At 39.8% G+C, this 18,821-nt stretch overlaps 1 protein-coding gene across 3 annotated transcripts in view; it reads left to right on the top strand.

The window, feature by feature from the left end:
* The first annotated feature begins 1,033 nt into the window (after nucleotides 1-1,033).
* The window catches only part of PLEKHA1 (pleckstrin homology domain containing A1), a 56,667-nt gene continuing 38,879 nt past the window's right edge, over nucleotides 1,034-18,821 (top strand). For 2 of the 3 annotated variants that reach the window (XM_024121209.3, XM_024121210.3), the window contains exons 1-2: nucleotides 1,034-1,246; nucleotides 13,661-13,821. In XM_024121209.3, the coding sequence (XP_023976977.1) occupies nucleotides 13,681-13,821 (141 nt within the window). In that variant the 5' untranslated portion in view covers nucleotides 1,034-1,246; nucleotides 13,661-13,680. The remainder of the gene's footprint in view (nucleotides 1,247-13,660; nucleotides 13,822-18,821) is intronic. The other variant, XM_024121211.3, reaches the window with a different exon arrangement.

The raw sequence follows: 18,821 nt of genomic DNA, 5'->3' as shown, positions 1-18,821 counted from the left end.
AGGTGTTCCTAAAGATTTTGATGGAGAAGGAAAGGAAGAAGGACACAAACGGAACAAATATTTATTGCGAGCCTAGCGTGTGCCATGCACTGTCAAAGCCGTGGCATATAGTCCTTTCCCAGCTCTTTGCGTATCTGAATGATTCTTTTTTTCAGGTTTCAGCTCAAAAATCACTTCGTCAGACTGCCTTCCCTGACCACCCTCTCTAAAAAGCCCCTCCTCCCCCACTATCTCTTTAACTTGCTTAGTTTCTCCATTGCATTAAAATCTGTATTTATCTTGCTAGTTTAAGGACTAGCTCCCGCTACAGACTGCAGACTCCATGAGGTCAGGACGGCATCTATCTTGTTCTCAAGTGTGTGTCTAGTGCCTCTCACGGGATTTGGCATGGTACGTGCTCAGCAAACAGGTTAAATATTTACGAATAAATATTTATGATAATACATATTTATGTTCCAGCCTTTCGACTAATCGAATATCGACTAATCGAATTTCTTCTAATCATTCTTTAAGTTTCTCTAAGCCTCGTGTCCTATTAAGTAGGAGGTGCAGATACAGTTCTAGGGAGAGAGAAATTGTTAGAAGAATTGGCGCGAAGAGCTGTAAAGCGTTTTTCCCCAGGTCACACAGCAGCCTGTGAATTTATACTTCCTGGACTGATTATGGGACAGCTTGCAAACAAATTATCTGCAAACGAATGAAGCCTACTTTTAAAGATCCCTGCGCCTGGAAGTTCTAGGCCGTGACACAAGAGAACCCTGAGTTCCAACCCCTAGCCAAGCCCCGTGGTCCTCGAAAACTACGAATCCCAGGATGCACCGCAGCGCAAGGGCCCAGCGCTCCGCGCGCGGTCCTCCCCGACGCGCCCGAGGTCGCCGCCCCTGAACCAGGAAGACGCCCACTAACCCGGCCCGCCACGCCTCCAGGGCCCGCGCGGGGCCTGCCGGGACTTGTAGTCTCCTCGGGCTGGGAGTGCCCGCCCTGGAATCTCTGCCGCCGTCTGGGGGCTGAGGCAGCGCGGGCACGCGTGCGCAGTGCGCGGGCGGGCCGTCGTGGGCGCCGCTACCGGCAGCTCGGTGCCTGTGGGACCAGGGGCCGCGGCGGCGCCGGTGCTCCCGGGCGAGGGCCGCCGTGAAGTTCGGCGTGAGGAGCGCGGCCGCGCCGGGGCGGGGTGAGCGAGGCCGGGCTCCGGGAGCGCGGCGCCGGCTGAAGCGAGCTGGGAGGCTCGAGGGACCGGCGGGCGCTGGTAAGTGCGGGCCCGCGGGCGGTGGGGGGGCGCGGGGTCCCGGGCTGCGCCCCCGAGGCCTCTCTCCTGGCGGGTCGGCCCGCGCGGCTGCACCTGGTAGAGGCCGCGGGGCCGGCTCACCTGCGCGCGCCGAGTTCTGGGCGGCGGGAGGGGGCGGCGGCGGCGTCTTCCCGCGGCTCCTTCCTTTATTGTTTTCCTGACCTCGGCCCTCGGCGGCGTCCGGCCGAGGAGGGTGGGGAGCCCGGCGGCGGTCGCTGTCGCCGAGGAGCCGTGCGGTGGCTCTGCTAAAAAGGACCGTCGCGCCCTCCTCCCGGACGCCCGGCCGGCCAGCTGTCGGGGGATTCCCGGCGGGCGACGCCTGTCGAATGGCTCGACTTCAGGGCTGAGCTCACGGGGTCTCAGCTGCCTAGGGCATCGTCTTGTATTATTTTAATGCGCTTTCACTTTAGGACTCGCCGAGTCAGAAGTCGACTCCGCCCTGTGCCCTAGCATCCTGCAGTATTAGTGCTTTACCCTCGCACCTTAATGGTGCAGTGACCAGTGCGAAAGTTGGAAGTGACTTGTGCAGGGTCACGCAGGTAGGACCAAGGAGGCGACCAGAACCCAGGTCTTTAAGCTTAGAGGCCAGCTGCCAGTCTCACCGCTTTGGGACCGTCTTGAGTGGTTTGTGGTTTATTTCAGATGCTTTCTATTGACCCTCCTGGATAGACCATCAGAGGGGAAAGTGTTGTCATAATGAAAGTCGTGTTTACTGCCTTTGGTAGAATTCTAGTTATGCTGTGCCCAACAGCAGAGCATCTGCCCCCGGCTGGGCACCTAAATAATGAAACTCGATCGCTCTGTTGGGGGCAGGTCCTAGAGGAGGTTATAGAAGATATAGTCAGGCAATTTGGGCCATTTTTTTTCCCCTCCGAGTTCACCTTACAATCCTATAATGCTTGTTTTCTTCGTTTATGATTGATTGTTGTTGGTTTTGATAAGATTTTCTTTGTTTTAACGGAGTCGTTGCCGTTTGTCAATTCTTTTTTTTAACTAGAAAATCTTATTTCCTGTGTGCTTAACGACTGGAACCAATAGCGCACTATGCGGTTTATACTGTAGTCTTTTATCCGAGAACTACTAATCTGTCTGCTTTATTTCCCCCCAGGCACTCAGCTTACACACTTTCTATGTTAGTTTAATGCCATTGAAACTCTGTACAGCAAAATTGGGGTAAGCTTTATATGATTCAGAGAAAAACTTGAAAAAATCATTTTGTAAAACTAAATGTTTTTTTCACAGAAGAACTTGAAGAATTATTTAAAAAATAGTAAGATTCATTCTGACCAAAAAGCCTATTGCTTTTCATACTCAGATTTTCATAGTAACACATTTGTGGCAAAAGATATTTCCCCAAGTGAGTTAGTTTAAATCCTTAACTTGGCCATATCTTCCCAGGGGAAATTACATTTTAGAATATTTATGTATTTAAACAAGAGTATTTAAGCTTAGCAGAATTTGAGTTAATAGTTAATTTATTTTATAGCGCTGTAAACCCTACAGTGTATCCATTGACAGGATTCTCTTGAAGAGTGTACCTGTATCAAAGGATATGGCCATGCATTTGTCCTTTGTGGTAAGCAGAGGATAACTTTGTGACATTAAGGAGATGTGATTTATATGTATTGAAACTGCTTCATACATCTTTTTATCTTGTTAATTAGTATTTTTATTGTTGCTTTTGAGAAAGGGGGGAAGTAGCAGGTTTGTATCCCCCTCCCCCCTAGTTTTAGCAATGTAGCAAAATAGGAAAGAGGTGGTGTGTAAATGTGAGTTTGTCATAGACTAGGAGAGACAGTAAAACAGGATAAGTATACAATTGTTAGGAAACTGCCATGAGTTCATAAGCCGGAAGGACCGTTTTAGAATTGTTTAAGGACATTAAGAATAGCATAGAGTTATTTTCTTTAAAAAGTCACTGTGGGCAGTACTCACATGTTGCTTGTTAATATATAGGTTGTGATATTGAAGACCCCTAGGAGAATAACTTGGGAAAGATGGAAACATTTTATCTTTTTATAGGGCTTTTTCTCAAAAAACGTTTAATGCAGCTTAAAAAAAACCGACTTTTATTTAAGCCTGAAAGTTCTTACATTCCTACTGCAAAACCCACAGTTACTTCTACTGATGATAATTTGTAATCCAGAATGAAATCCATGAAGTAATTTATTAGCATAATTTAAGTCGGGCTTTGACATTGAAGTACTGTTTGATGTTAAATAATTGTTCTTGTTTAAATAACTGTCATTTAAGAACGAGGAAGATAAATAGTTTTCTGAATAAAATGTAGTAATTATTCAGATGTGACAGTAGTTACACTCTGCCTTTATTAGACAGAAAATTTCAAGTTCTATAGCAGTAACTGCCTCAGCTTTATTACTTTTTCACATGCTTAAGCATTTTACTTTTGATAATATTAAAATTTGACTTTAAATTTCAAGGTGATTCTCTCATTTAGATTTGCAATGATACAATAAAATAGCTTTATTAGGAGATAAATATTAACATTTAGTTTTAATTCTTTTGACCATTTGTAAGTACCTAGCATTTGGAAATTTATTGACTGGTATCAGAAAAGAGTTCCTAGGGTAGAAACTTTCTGTCGCTTTAGATGCTTGTCTGCAATGCTTAATTATTTTTAGAAACATAAACGTGTGGATTTTTTTAAATTTAAAAATAAAAACTGTTGGTATTTGTTGCAGCAATGGGATTTTGTTATGCTTAATGAGTGACATTAAACCATTTGAACTCTGAGTGATATTTTTTCCCAGTAGTTGCTGTATGATAAAGAACACGTGAGTTTGTAATTCCTAGAAGATATTTAAGCAAACATGTGCTTGCTGTTTATTTTGGTAAGCCTTTGATTAGTTGAATTGCTTTGATTCAGGAAGATGGTATTTTGAGGATTTTAAATCGTAAACATTCTTTGAACTGGAATTTCTGTTGAATGTAAAAGAAAAATCAAAGTCATTTAGGATATTTTTTTAACACTTAAGTCTTTAGAGTCTTGAAAATATTGAAGTCTTAAATATTTTTTCCTACATGGAACCCTTATCAGACTTATCAGTCTGATAATTTTATTTTTCAGAAAGTTGTGGTTTTACTCCTTTGGGTAGCCTAGCCTTTAATAGTTTAACCCTTGAAATGGATTCTGGATTCAGTTTAACCTCTTCTTGAAGAAAGGACAATCACAGGCACTTAGAATTGGAAGTGGTCTCAGAGGACTTCTAATGTAGCATCTTGCTGGGTACAGTAAATCCCCCATGGGAATTTCCACATCAGGTGTTCCTCTCATTACTGAGGGCAGTAATGCTGTTCCATATGTCGTCAGGTTATTGAGCAGTCTGAGCTTGGTGAGAACAAATTTAAGACAGTTCTATTTTTCAGCACTGACTGCTTTCAACTGTGCTTTGTTGGATCTTCCCTCTCCCTGCTTCCTCATGATTTCATGGGCAAATGGTAGCTTTTCTGTCATTTACAGCTATTAAAAGCTCCAGTCTAATCTATTTCAGTTTAAACCTTCAATCTCCTGTTAAAGCTCCACTCCTCCTTTAACCCAATATCTGGCCACTTATTCCCTGAAGCACTTGGAGTGGGGAGGGATTGTGATATGCTCCATGGATACCTCTTTCTTTTCCCTCTTTGTGGATGTATTTGAACAGAGACTAGTTAGAAGAAAAATGAAAAAAGGCAACCCTTTCTTACCTGGTGTTATTAAAGCCTTTTCTTGATTAACAGTGGCGAGCCATTAATGTCTAGTGGTAGGCTTCCAAACTGTAATTTTTGGTGAGATCTTGCAGGGAGACTCTCCACTGCGCAGTCCCTGGATATGAAATTTGCTGTGGGTAAACCTTTACCAGTCTACACTCCCTCCTCCTCATTTCTGTCCTCTCACAGTCTACTTGCTGGTTCCTATGAGTGTTTGGGGGTAAGGTGGGTTTCTCTCTGCAGCCAGATTTTTTGATAACAGCAAGACAGCTCAAGTCCAGCTACCTTCTGTAATTTACACTTAATCCACTGGAAACTTACTTCCTTTTGATGTCAAATGGTGGCCTGCAGCCTGCTTAAGTCTGCTCCCTTTCTGTGCCCTGCAGTTTCTCATCAATTCTCTTTGTCCCCCTGCTCAAATAGGCACAGGGTCAGTCACTCAGTCCACTTCATAAGCAGACATTGAACTGGGGAAAGAGGTGACAATTTGTCCTTATTGTAGGCACTTCTGATCTTGGTGAATGATTCTCTTGGGGCCCCCTACCACTGCTTTTGGGTGACCACCATCTTCCTTCTCCCTGAACACTTGGAATACTTGTCGTTTTTTTCCCTCTCTTCTGTCAGCTGCTCGTGTAGAGTGGAATGACGGTAAGATGTTGGTTAGAGTACCATAGCCCTGACGTGTGTGTGGGGTGTCGGGGCCAGACTCCACAGGTACTTGATCCTTGATGTCTGTATATCTTAAGCTTTGTGTTTGTCGACAATTTTGGGACAAGACTAGTCTCATTCAGCGTCTAATCAGGACTTCAGTAGTGAAGTCCTGTGGGCCTAATGAAGTCTCACTGTGCAGAATTTAATTTTTCTTTTTCTTTTCTTTCTCTCTTTCTGATTTTTGTTTTGTTTTTATTTTTTTGACTTGCTTCATGGTTCCTGATTGATGAAGTGTTAGCTGGGTGTGTTAATTTATGAATGTTTGTATGATCCGACTACGCCCTTAGAGCACAAGTAAAGCTGAAGGATAGATTTTGTGGAGGTTTTTTTTTTTTTACCATTTTTTTTTTTTACCTTTTTTTTTTTTTTTTTTTGCTGTACGCGGGCCTCGGACGCGCAGGCTCAGCGGCCACGGCTCACGGGCCCAGCCGCTCCGGCATGTGGGACCCTCCCGGACCGGGGCACGAACCCGTGTCCCCTGCATCAGCAGGCGGACTCTCAACCACTGCGCCACCAGGGAAGCCCTGTGGAGGTTTTAATTACACAGTTTTATCTGTTCTTACCTCATGCTAGCTTTACTGAAAGTATAAATCCAAACAGAAATATAGTATCAAACCTTTTTCCTTCCATCATCTAAGCAAACCAGTCGATTAAATCGTTTGCTAAATGATTTCTCATCAGATGAGGCAAAAGCGGCTTTCTGTCTGGAAACTTAAACGTTAATATTTGATGCAATAATTATGGGTTCCTTAATTTTTCATTCAACAAATTGTTATTGAGTCCCTTCCATGTTCCAGCCACTGTTTTAGGCATTGGAGAAACAATAGTAAATAGAAAAAAAGTCCCTGCTCTCATGGAGCCTACATTCCAGTGTGGGGAAACAGACAAGAAATAAGTAAATGATACTGTTTGTTAGCAATAAATACTAAGGAGAAAAATGAAGTGGGGAAGGGAGATGGGAAGTGGCAGGACAGTTTGGGGCATCTGCAGTTTTAGATGGGGCGTCAAGAAGGCTTCCCTGAGAAAGTGACTCTTGAGTTAAAAGGCTCCGAGTGGGGAGCTTGTCTAGTGTAGTAGGCGTCAGTGACTAGATGAGTAATCACGCGGGGGAACTGGGGCAGGTTGGGGTGGGGGGTAGGTGAAGCCTGTATGTCTTTGTAAGAGCTTTGGTTTTTACTTTGAATGAGAAGGGATTGCATTAAAACAGTGGTTCTTAACCTTGGCTGAGCGTGGGAATTATTGGGGGAGCTTTAAAAAGGTACTGATGCTTAGATCCCATCTCCAGAGTTTCTGATTTAATTGGTCTGGATGCTCTAATCTGACATCAGGAGTTTCAAAAAAACTCCCAGGTAATTTTAATAAGCAGCCAAAGTTGAAGAGATTCGAGCAGAGTGGCATTTTATAGTACCGAAGAGCATGGGCTTTACAGCCAGATTCCCCTGGTTTGGATCCTGGCTCTGCCACTTCCTAATCATGTGACCTTGGACAAGTTATTTTTAAAATCTTCTGTGCTTTGGTTTTCTCATCTGTGAAATTGTTATAAGGATTAAATTAATTTTAAATATTTGCTTGGCAAATATTGAATAAACACTCGAACATATGTTTTAATGAGATCTCTCTGACAGCTGTATTGAAAATGGAGTGAAGGGGGCAGGGAAGCCCGTGCAGTAGTCCAGCTAAGAGGGGATGGTGGCTTGGACCAGAGAGGCAGCAATGCAAATGGTGGGATTCTGGACATATTTAGAAGATGGAGCCAGTAGGATTTGCTTATGGACTGGACATGGAATGAGAGAAAGAAGTCTTGATCAAGTGTGACTCCAAATTTTGCCTGAACAGCTGGAAGAAGGGAGTGACTTTACTGAGATGGGAAGGACAGAGGGGAACAGATTGCTGAGGGGGTATATCTGGGCTCAGTTTGCTAAATGTGAGAGGCCTGTTAGGTAAGTAAGTAGATCCATAGAGTTGGCAGTTGTATACGTGAGTCTGGAGTCCAGCAGAGTGTCCAGGGCTGGAGATAGCAGTATTTAGACCTATGTGAATCAGTGAGCTCACCAAGAGATTGAGTGTAAATAGAGAAGAGGTCCGTGGACCATCCCCTGGGACACTACAACATTCAGAGGTCTGGGAGAGGAAATGTTTTTTAAGGTTTCTGATGTGCTCTGGAATGAAAGATAAAACACAATTATAATTCTTTTTTTTTTTTAACAGCTTGGTTGAGGAATAATTCACTCAAAGTGTGCAATTCAATGGTTTTTAATATATTTGCAGAACTGTGCAACTGTTATCACAGTCAGTTTTAGAGTATTTTTTATCACCTTAAAGAGAAACCCTGTACCCTCCCATCTCTAGGCAACTCTTCATTCCTTCCCATCCCCCATACTCCTAGGGAACTGCTAATCTACTTTCTGTCTTTATAGATTTGCTCATTCTGGATATTTCAGATCAGTGGAATCATATAGTGTGTGGTCTATTTAGAGAGAAGTGATATCCGTTAGTCCCTGGCTTCTAGATTCATTAGATGCTAAATCATTTGGTAAAGGTGGGGACTATAAGATCTCACCGCTGTAAAGATACATATACGTACATTTTCCTCTTTGTAATTGGGAAGAACACTGGGGTGAAATTTTGAGACTGAATATTCTGTTCCCTAACAACCTGTTTTCTAGTGGTATTAGTATTCATTGAAGACTCTTGCTTAAATCAGTGATTGTATTCGAATTGCAAAGTGATGATTTTCTATTACTATCATATTTTCAAAGATCATGAGTTCATACTAACTCTAATTCAGATGTATTGAATAGAGTTTTTCCTTTTGTTTTGTATTTGTACGTTTTTTCTCTTACTGTGAAAATCTAGGTTCCTAATAACAAAATTTGTTTTATTTTACTTTAAATATAATCATAGCATCAGTATGTTTACATTGTCCTATGTCGCCCCTGAAGTACTATCATTTACATAAAATTGTTTCAGAATTACAGTAGCAAGTAGGATTGCTGGTCATAGGGTAAATGCACATGTTAAATAGTGCCAGATTCATCTCAGTAGGGTCGTACCATTCTGCATTCCCACCAGCAATATAAGAGAGTTACTGTTTTCTTACAGCCTTACTAGTATTGTAGGTTGTCAAATTTTTGAATTTTTGCCAGTCTCATAGATGAGAAATGGTATCTCTGTGTAGTATAGACTTTTTTTGAACTTTTCTTATGAAAAAAAGTTCTTATTAACCTTTCTTTTTGTAATGAAGAATTGTGAACTTCCACAGAAGTAGACAGGATTGTGTAACTACAGTACCCATCATCTAGCCCCGACAACTGCCCATCCAGGCCATCCCTCCTTCATCCAGCCCTCCTTCCAGAGTATTCAGATAATGTTTTGTCTCTGTATGAATAAATATCTCTAAATGATGAGGATTCATTTTCTTAGTAACAAAACCACAATAGCATCACCACACTGAAACAAATATATATGTTTACTTAATATCATGAGGCAGTATTCAAATTTCCAATTTCCTTAGATAACTCAGTGTTGTTGTTGTTAAGAAGATTTAAATAAGGCCCACATGTTGTGATTATGTCTTTTCACATCTTTTAACTTATAAGCTCTTCCTCCATTTCCTTTCCGCCTGCTCCCTTGGAATTTATTTCTGAAGAAGCCATGTTGTTTGTCCTGAGAAACTAATTATAGTTTGAATTTTGCTGTTTGAATCTCGGTGATCTAGTTTAACGTGTTCTTTCTCTGTCTTCTTTATTTCCTGTAAATTGGTAGTTAGATCTAGATTCAGGTATTTGTACATTTTTTTTTCATAAATGTTTTATAGATGGTATAAATTCCACAAGGAGGCACATGAAGTCTGGTTGCCTTTTTTTGTGTGTGTGGTGTCGGTAGCAATGCCTACTGTATCGTATGTCATTTTGGGATTTTCTTATCATGAGTGAAGTTGAGCACCTCTTAATATGTTTGAGGGTCATTTTTAATGTCTTTTTCTGTAGAATGTCTGTTCATGTCTTTTGCCCACTTTTCTTTTTTTTTTTTTTTTGCGGTACGCGGGCCTCTCCCTGTTGTGTCCTCTCCCGTTGCGGAGCACAGGCTCCAGACGCTCAGGCTCAGCGGCCACGGCTCACAGGCCTAGCTGATCCGCGGCATGTGGGATCTTCCCGGACCGGGGCACGAACCCGTGTCCCCTGCATTGGCAGGCGGACTCTCAACCACTGCGCCACCAGGGAAGCCCTCCTTTTTATTATTTTTAAAAAACAATGTATATCTTCTTTGTTGACTTGTCTGTTCAAATTTTTTTGCCTACTTTCCTATTTGGTTGTTTGTCTTATTGAATTGTAATAATTCCTTGCCTATTTTTGGATATCAGTTATTTGATAGATATATGTGTACTGAATATTTTCTCCTGTTCTGTGGCTCATCTTTTTTTTTTTTTTTTTTTTTTTTTGCGGTATGCGGGCCTCTCACTGTTGTGGCCTCTCCCGTTGCGGAGCACAGGCTCCGGATGCGCAGGCTCAGCGGCCATGGCTCACCGGCCCAGCCGCTCCGCGGCATGTGGGATTTTCCCGGACCCGGGCGCGAACCCGTGTCCCCTGCATCGGCAGGCGGACTCTCAACCACTGCGCCACCAGGGAAGCCCTCTGTGGCTCATCTTTTGATTTCTTATTGGTGTCTTTCAAAGAGCAGTTTTAAATTTTGTTTAAGTCCATTATATCAACCATTATATGGTTTAGGCTCTTTGTGTCTTATCTAAGAAATCTTTGTCTACCCCTAAGATCATGAAGACTTTATTTATATGTATATATAAATGTCTTTAAAAAATGTATCAGTATATATATGTGTGTGTGTGTGTGTGTATATATATTTTTTTTTCCAGAAGCTTAATGGTACATTAGGTTTCTGATCCGTTTCAAGTTAATTTTTTTCCACATGCATAGTTAATTGTTCCAGCACCATTTGTTGAAAGACTGTATTTGGAATTGCTTTGACATCTTTGTTGAAAATCAATTAACAGTATATGTATGGGTCTGTTTCTGGATGCTGTTCTGTTCCATTGATGTATTATATCTTTTCACCAGTCCTACACTATCTTTATTGCTGTAGCTCTGTTGTAAGTCTTGAAATTAAGTAATGTCAGTCTGTTCTTTGGGAAATAGATCTAGCTTTTCTAGGTTATTTGCATTTCAGTATATATAATAGAACCACCTTGTCAGTTTTTATAAATTATCTTGGAATTTTGATAGGATGTATTGTATCAGTAGTTCATTCCTTTCTGTATCTGGGTAATATTCCATTGTATGTATGTACATTTATCTGTTGATGGACATATGGGTTGTTTACAGTTTTTGGCTATTGTGAATAGTGCTGCTATGAACGTTCACGTATAAGTGTTTGAGTACCTGTTTTCAATTCTTTTGGATATATACCTAGGAGTGGAAATGCTGAGTCATATGGTAATTCTATGTTTAACCTTTGAAGAGCTACCAAACTGTTTTACACAGCTGTTGTACCATTTTACATTCCCACCAGCAATGTAGGTGGGTTCCAATTTCTATACATCCTTGCCTATACTTATTATTTTCCTCTCTTAATTATATACATCCAGGTGGGTGTGAAGTGGTATCTCACTGTGGCTTTGCTTTACATTTCCCTAATGACAAATAATATTGGGCAACTTTTTGTGTTCTGGTTGGCCATTTGTTTTATCTTCTTTGAGAGAAATGTCTTTTCAAGTCCTTTGTCCATTTTTAAATTGGGTTTGTTTTTTCATTGTTGAGTTGTAGGAGTTATTTGTATATTCTGGATATTAGACCCTTATTTGCAAATATTTTCTCCCATTCTGTAGGTTGTTGTTTCATTTTCTTGATGTCCTTTGGTACAAAAAAGTTTTTAATTTTTATGCAGTCCAATTTGTCTTATTTTTTCTTTTGTTGTTTGTGCTTTCAGTGTCACATCTAAGAATTCATTGCCAACTCCAAGGCCATGAAGATTTTCCTCTATGTTTTCTTGAAGTTTTATAGTTCTAACTCTTATATTTAGATTAATTCATTTTGAGTTATTTTTTGTATATGGTGTAAGATAGTGGTCCAGTTTAATTCTTCAGCACGTGCCTCTCCAGTTGTCCCAGTACCGTTTGTTAAAGAGGCTGTTCTTTCCCTATTGCATGATGTTGGCACCGTCTTTGAAAATCAGTTAGCCATAGATGTATGGGTTTGTCTCTGTGCTCTCAATTCTGTTCCTTTGGCCTCTGTCTTTCCTCATGGCGTACCACACAAGTTGACAGTTTTTACCTGCAGTATGTGTTAGTATAGTGTATTAATTTTCCAAGCTTTGATGACATTTTAGAAATTTTTTAGAACTTTGGGTAAGTTCATTAAACAGTTATCCCCAAGTGCCAGATCTGTAATAACACGCACATACAAACTTAATTTATAGTTTTGTTTAAAACTTTTTGGGGGACTTTCTTGGTGGCACAGTGGTTAAGAATCCACCTGCGAATGCAGGGGACATGGGTTCCATCCCTGGTACGGGACGATCCCACATTCCGTGGAGCAGCTAAGCCCGTGCACCACAACTACTGAGCCTGTGCTCTAGAGCCCGCAAGCCACAACTACTGAGCCCGCATGCCACAACTACTGAAGCCCACGCACGTAGAGCCGTGCTCCGCAACGAGAAGCCACCGCAGTGAGAAGCCTGCACACCGCAACGAAGAGTGGTCCCTGCACGCCGCAACTAAAGAAAGCCCATGTGCAGCAATGAAGAACCAATGCAGCCAAAAATAAATAAATAAATAAATAAATAAATTAAAGAAGACTTTTTGGCGTGTTTCACCATTTCTCTGGCTGCATACAGAATAGTGATTTAGATAAACAGTATATCAGGGCATATTCTAATTGAATTTTCACTGTGAGTTAAACGAAAAAATAGTTACATAAATAATTCAACCTGCCGAAAGATGTTGGTGCTGGCTGTAGAAGTACCTTTGGAGTAGGAATAGTCTGCAGATTTGCATCACATCAGGAGGGAATCACATATCTACAGTTTTTAGAGAAAAATGGATGGAAACACTGCTTTTTATCCAAGCCATGGTTTTTAACTTTAATGAACATAACAAAAATTTCAGTCCTTCAGAATCAGAATATGATATGCCTCTGAAGTCTCTTTTAATCTGTGACTTCTCTTTCTCTCTCTCTCTCCTTTTTTTTTTTTCTCCCTGTAGTAATTTATTTGCTGAAGAAACTGGGCTTTTGGGCCTGATGTTTCCCACGGTCCACTTTTGCTGATTGAATACCTGTGGTGAAGTTTAATATGTTCTTCTGTGTTCTTTGTTTCCTGTGAACTGGAAGCTGGACTTAGGGAAATCTAGAAACTTGATCAGATTGAGATAAACCTTTTTTTTGTTGTTGTTGTTATATGCTCTTTATTGGTGATGTTTGTGTCTTCCATTCGGGGGCACATAATACCTGCTTATCTCTCTTTTCATGATGTTAGCTTACTTTATTTTGATTCATTTTCGTTTTAATAATACCAAGGGTTTTAGAGTGACAGGATGATGTAAACGTTAAGATACATGCTCTGGAGTCCAAGAATCTGGGTTCATGTTTTGATTCATTACCTGCTAGTTCACTAATCTTGGAAAGGCACTTCCCCTTCTCAGTGTTATATTTCTTACCTATGAAATGGGGATGACGATGCCTACTCATAGTGAAAAGTTAAGTAAATTATTCAGCTGACATGAATAGCTGTCCTTTGTCCGCATCAGTTCTGTATAGTTGCATTTAGTAACCACTCACAGTAAGCTTAATTTCAAGTGATTTTTGCCCATGCTTTTATGTATTCACATTAACCAGCCCCCACCTAATGTTGGAAAGTAGGCTCTTTGTTGAATAAACCATACCCATAGCACATTTTATGCTTAAAGTCCACTGAGAAGTGCTTACTGTTAATGTTTTTATTTTACAGTGTAATGTTCAAGCACAGAAATGCCTTATGTGGATCGTCAGAATCGCATTTGTGGTTTTCTAGACATTGAAGAAAATGAAAACAGTGGGAAATTTCTTCGGAGGTACTTCATACTGGATACCAGAGAAGATAGTTTTGTATGGTACATGGATAATCCACAGGTTTGTAAAATCCAAAAGGTTACCTCTTCAAAAGCATACAGTAGTTTTAATTATGAAAGTATTTGATATACTATGCAGATGTTAGGATTTGTCTTCCTAAACAAAGTATGTTTAGATTTATTTCTACTGACTGTATTCTCCTTGCCCTGTACCCCAAACTCCTACTGTGTTAAATAAATTTCAGAAAATGAAACTCAGTTTATTTGATAAAAATGTATGCATGTATTTATGTTTTCCCTTCCTTGGGAGGAACAACTCTTAACTCTGGTAGAAAATTTTTGAATCGTTTAAATTTAAGATACTGTCTCTAAGATAGAGACTACTATCTTTTGGTAAATAAACTACTTAAACGAGTTGACACTCTTGCATATGTCTAGTCCTTTCATCTTGTAGTGTCAGACTTGAGTGTTGGCCACTCGTGAATTTGATTTTATTGTTGCTTTGCAAATTATTGGAGGTAAATGTCATATATTAAAAATTAGAATCCCAGTTTTAAGATCTGTGAGTGGCCTTGGATTAGAGATCATCTGTTGAGTAGTTTTAAATTTTCTCTGCTTGTGAAACTCTATTCAAATTGAGAAGTATGTTGCAAGGAAGCATGTGCAAAGCAAGAGCTGAGTCCCTAGCAAACTTCTAAGCTGATTTGGTCTAGTGGACGACTTGTGCAGGTAAGGAATGAAAAGTTGAGGAAGAGCAGGGACTGGTAGGAGGTTGCATTCTGTTTCACAGAGCAGGAACCAGATCCCCTAACAACTGGTCTGATATTCTTTTCTCCCCAGTACTGATTTTAGGTTGGACAAAATAGATATGTGCTAACACATTTATATTTGTTCATATAGAATATGAGTTGTAAGGAACTATATTCAATTTCCTGAGATAAACCATAATGGAAAAGAATATAAAAAAGAATGTGTATGTATATGGCATATATATATGCAGCAGAAATTAACACAAAATTGTAAATCAACTATATTTCAGTAAAAAAAATTAAATAAAATAAAAAAGGAAAAAAAAGAGAACTAGGATAAATACTAGACAGTTGAAAAAGTAATCAGTTGGCAATACCCTTGAAGGCCACAGGGTACTGAGTAACCCCCAGCAGGACTTTGTGAAAAGCAAGTCCATCAGGAAGCAAACATCCCCTCATCCTCTCCTGTAATGGGGACAGACCAAGGAGAGATGATAAATTGGAGCTTGACTTGTGACAGGTTTTTTCTTTTCTTTTTTTTTTTTTTTTTTTTTTTTTTCCATTTTTTGGCCGCGCCATGCGGCATATGGAATCCCAGTTCATGGAGCAGGAACTGCTCCCTGCATTGGAAGCGCGGAGTCTTAACCATTGGACCGCCAGGGAAGTCCTGTGACAGGTTTTTTTTTTTCCTTCTGTTATACAAAACGTAATAAGGTGGTGATCAGGGCAGCCTCCAGCGATCTGGTTTAAAATATACCCAAGGTCACACAATACAAGAGGTTGATTATCAACCATTATTTTAGAAAATACAGTGTCATATATCTTGGATTTGGAGTTTATACATTTATCATTTCCTACACCAGATATACTGACAACTCCCACTGCTACTGATAATTAAAAGAAATTATAAACGTCAAAAAAAAAAGAATTTGAATTGTTAGGGACCTTAGTCCTTAGTATTAATTCAACCTCCTCCTTAATGCAAGAAACCCATCTATCCCTGATCTTCACTTTAACTGTTGTTTGAACTATATATTACTGAAAAAAAAAAAAGGGTTTATTGTATTCGAGACAGTTTTTAATTATTATTTTTTTTGTGCACCAAAAGCTAGTTCCTTGGATCTTCTACTTTTTGATCTGCTTTTGCCCTCTGATTCTCTATAAATTTAGTCCTTTATCCACATGCAGCCTTTCAAATTTTGGAAGAGAATTTGTATTTTAATTCAGTTTATATTACTTGAGTGCTGACTTTGTATGAGAATTTCTTTGCTAGGAACTGTCTTTTCTCCTTATCCTTATTGAGCTTATTGACACCCTGTTTTACTCCTTTATCTCTGGGTGTGACCAACTTTCTTGGGCGATAGTAACCTGTCTATGCAACAGCATGATTAATACCTTTATTTACTTGACCAGAGTCACTGGGAGAAGGAACAAGTCAGCAGAAATCAAAAGTTCATGTTTACCTTCTTTTTCCTTTTTTTAAAACATAAATCCAGTTCCTCCCTTTTACTACCCATCCCTTTATCTGTGGCACAATCCCTTCCCAAACTCCTTTTCTCACGGTGGAAAGTAACTTAGCCCCCCTTGACTCCCTCTGATTACAGTTTATTAGATTCCAATTTCAGTTTTCCTCCCCCATGCAAACCATTGCTCAGTCCTGCCTGTGAGCTCTCCCTCATTTGTCTTCATAAGATCTGGCTGACTCGTATATAGTTTCTCCTGAATTTTATTTATAATTCCTTGATTGTTTTTCTGTCTTTATATATAATAGAGTCTTCTCCTTAGAATTTCTCCTTTTGTCAGTACTTCCCACTTAAACAGAGCTAAAAGAAGAAAAGTACAAAATAGAATGTGTTTATTACACTGAAGGAACCATAAACTTGGATTTCAGAGGAAAGTTGTGATTATAGCTAGCAGAGGGAGTGAAAGTCTTGACGGAGGTGGTAACATTTGAAATTGATCTAGAAGAATGGGTATGATTTTGGCCAAGAGGTGGAGAAGTGGATATTCTGGTGCTCAAAGAATAGCATGGGCAAGAAATCAAAGTAAGAAACCCTGTAGTGTATTTGGAAAATAGTTCACTTTGGCTATAGCAGGGAGGGTATATGTTAAAGTTTGGACTCAGCTAGATCGTTTTCACATGAACTCTTTTAAAGCCAGATTTCTGTGGTGTAATTAGCCCATTAGTGTTTTTGAATGTAGTATAGAATTTTAAATCTGTCTTTTTATTCAGTTCTTAATAATTTTATCTCTTCATTCCAACTGATAAGAATCTTTTACAATCTGCATTCTACCATCCAGTGTATTAGCCATCAATACCAGCTTTGTGTCACTTTAAAATGTATTCAGGCACATCTCTTCATGAAAACTTTAGTAAAATGTCTTGATAAGATTATTGTGGTTGAACCACATGAAATTGCCAATATACCACCATTTTGATCTACTAAAAAATGGCAGTTTCATATGATTCAATCTGGTTGCTATGTTACGTGCTGTAACACTGCTTTACTGATCATAGTAACCCTGATAATGAAAGAAGTTAGTTTGGCTCACCTGTCCTTGGGGAGCCGTTCTTCCTCTGATCACTGCTTTCTCTACCACTAACCATTGGTTTAAAAATCCATTGTAGTGTATTACTAGGGATCAATTTGGGGCTTTCTGTGTTGTTTTTTTTAAAGTAAATTTATTTATTTATTTATTATTTATTTATTTTTGGCTGTTTTGGGTCTTCTTTGCTGCACGCAGGCTTTCTCTAGTTGCGGTGAACAGGGGCTACTCTTTGTTGCAGTGAGTGGGCTTCTCATCGCGGTGGCTTCTCTTGCTGTGGAGCATGGGCTCTAGGCGCTCGGGCTTCAGTAGTTGTGGCACGTGGGCTCAGTAGTTGTGGCTCGCGGGCTCTAGAGAACAGGCTCAGTAGTTGTGGCTCGAACCCGTGTCCCCTGCATTGGCAGGTGGATTCTTAACCACTACACCACTAGGGAAGTCCCGGGGCTTTCTGTGTTTTGTTGAGGGAATGAGAAGTAGTGGAGAATTAAATAAGTAAGTAGCTTTATTAGGAAGTGAATTTGAGAACACTTGAAAGAGTATTTTGGCAAAATGAGTACAGGAACTCATGAGAACAAATGGTTTCTTTCCCTTTTTATCTTAAATGTCATATTGGTTTATTATTTCTTGTTCATTGTCAAGTAACAAATTTTGAAACCCACATTTTTTCTGGTTGAACTTGGCAGTAATTGTACCAGTTTGTAGAAACTAGGTATTTTGAGTATCGTTTTATCTCCCAGCTACTTATATTTCCTTCTACTGTGCCACTATTTAATCTGTGACCCTTTATGTCATGCAGTGATGACATAGTTGCTCATTTCTCTTCCTCACCCACGGGATTAGAGCTGTATTCAGCTAGTTCAAATAATAGACTTATGGAGGACTTAAAAGAAAAATAATGATTTTGAATGGAAGGATAGCAGTGTTTGAAAAAAAATCACATTGGTAGTGGTTAGGAGATCTTGAAGATATTTTAACATTTCATTTTCTTATCCAAAATTTTTTTAAAAACCTTTAAACATAAAACATTTTGTATAAAAACAAAACCATTTAAAGGTGTACATTAAAAATTATAATTTTATTTTATATACATATTTATGGAGATTTAAATTTGGAAGCTTGTACATAGTCTGTAGTTTAAAGCAGAACATAATAGAGTTGTAGTTTACATAGAAACTACAGGTTTTGAAAAGAACTGTCCCTGTAAACAATAATCAGTTCATCTTTGTGAATCTTAAGTCTTTTAAATGTCTAGGCTTCCTGTTTCTGCTAAGCTTATAGAGGTTTGAGAAAGGTACCTCCTAATCATTTCTGAGAACAAGCCCATAGATTTAAAAAAAAAAAAAAAGTATTTATTTATGTGGCTGCATCGGGGGTCTTAGATGTGGCATGCGGGATCTTTGTTGCGGCATGTGGGATCTTTTGTTGCCGCATCTGGGCTTCTCTCTAGCTGTGGTGCATGGGTTCCAGAGGAGGGTTCCCTTTTCTCCACACCCTCTCTAGCACTTATTGTTTGTAGATTTTTTGATAGTGGCCATTCTGCCGATGTGAGGTGATACCTCATTGTAGTTTTGATTTGCATTTCTCTAATGATTAGTGATGTTGAGCATCCTTTCATGTGTTCATTGGCAATCTGTATATCTTCTTTGTAGAAATGTCTATTTAGGCCTTCTGCCCATTTTTAGATTGGGTTGTTTTTTTTTTTTTTTTTTTTTGCGGTACACGGGCCTCTCACTGCTGTGGCCTCTCCCGTTGCGGAGCACAGGCT

The sequence above is a fragment of the Physeter macrocephalus genome, chromosome 20, assembly GCF_002837175.3.
Source record: "Physeter macrocephalus isolate SW-GA chromosome 20, ASM283717v5, whole genome shotgun sequence".
Lineage (NCBI taxonomy): Eukaryota > Metazoa > Chordata > Mammalia > Artiodactyla > Physeteridae > Physeter > Physeter macrocephalus.
The sequence above is the reverse complement of the archived record's forward strand: the minus strand, read 5'-3'. Positions and strand labels throughout refer to the sequence as shown.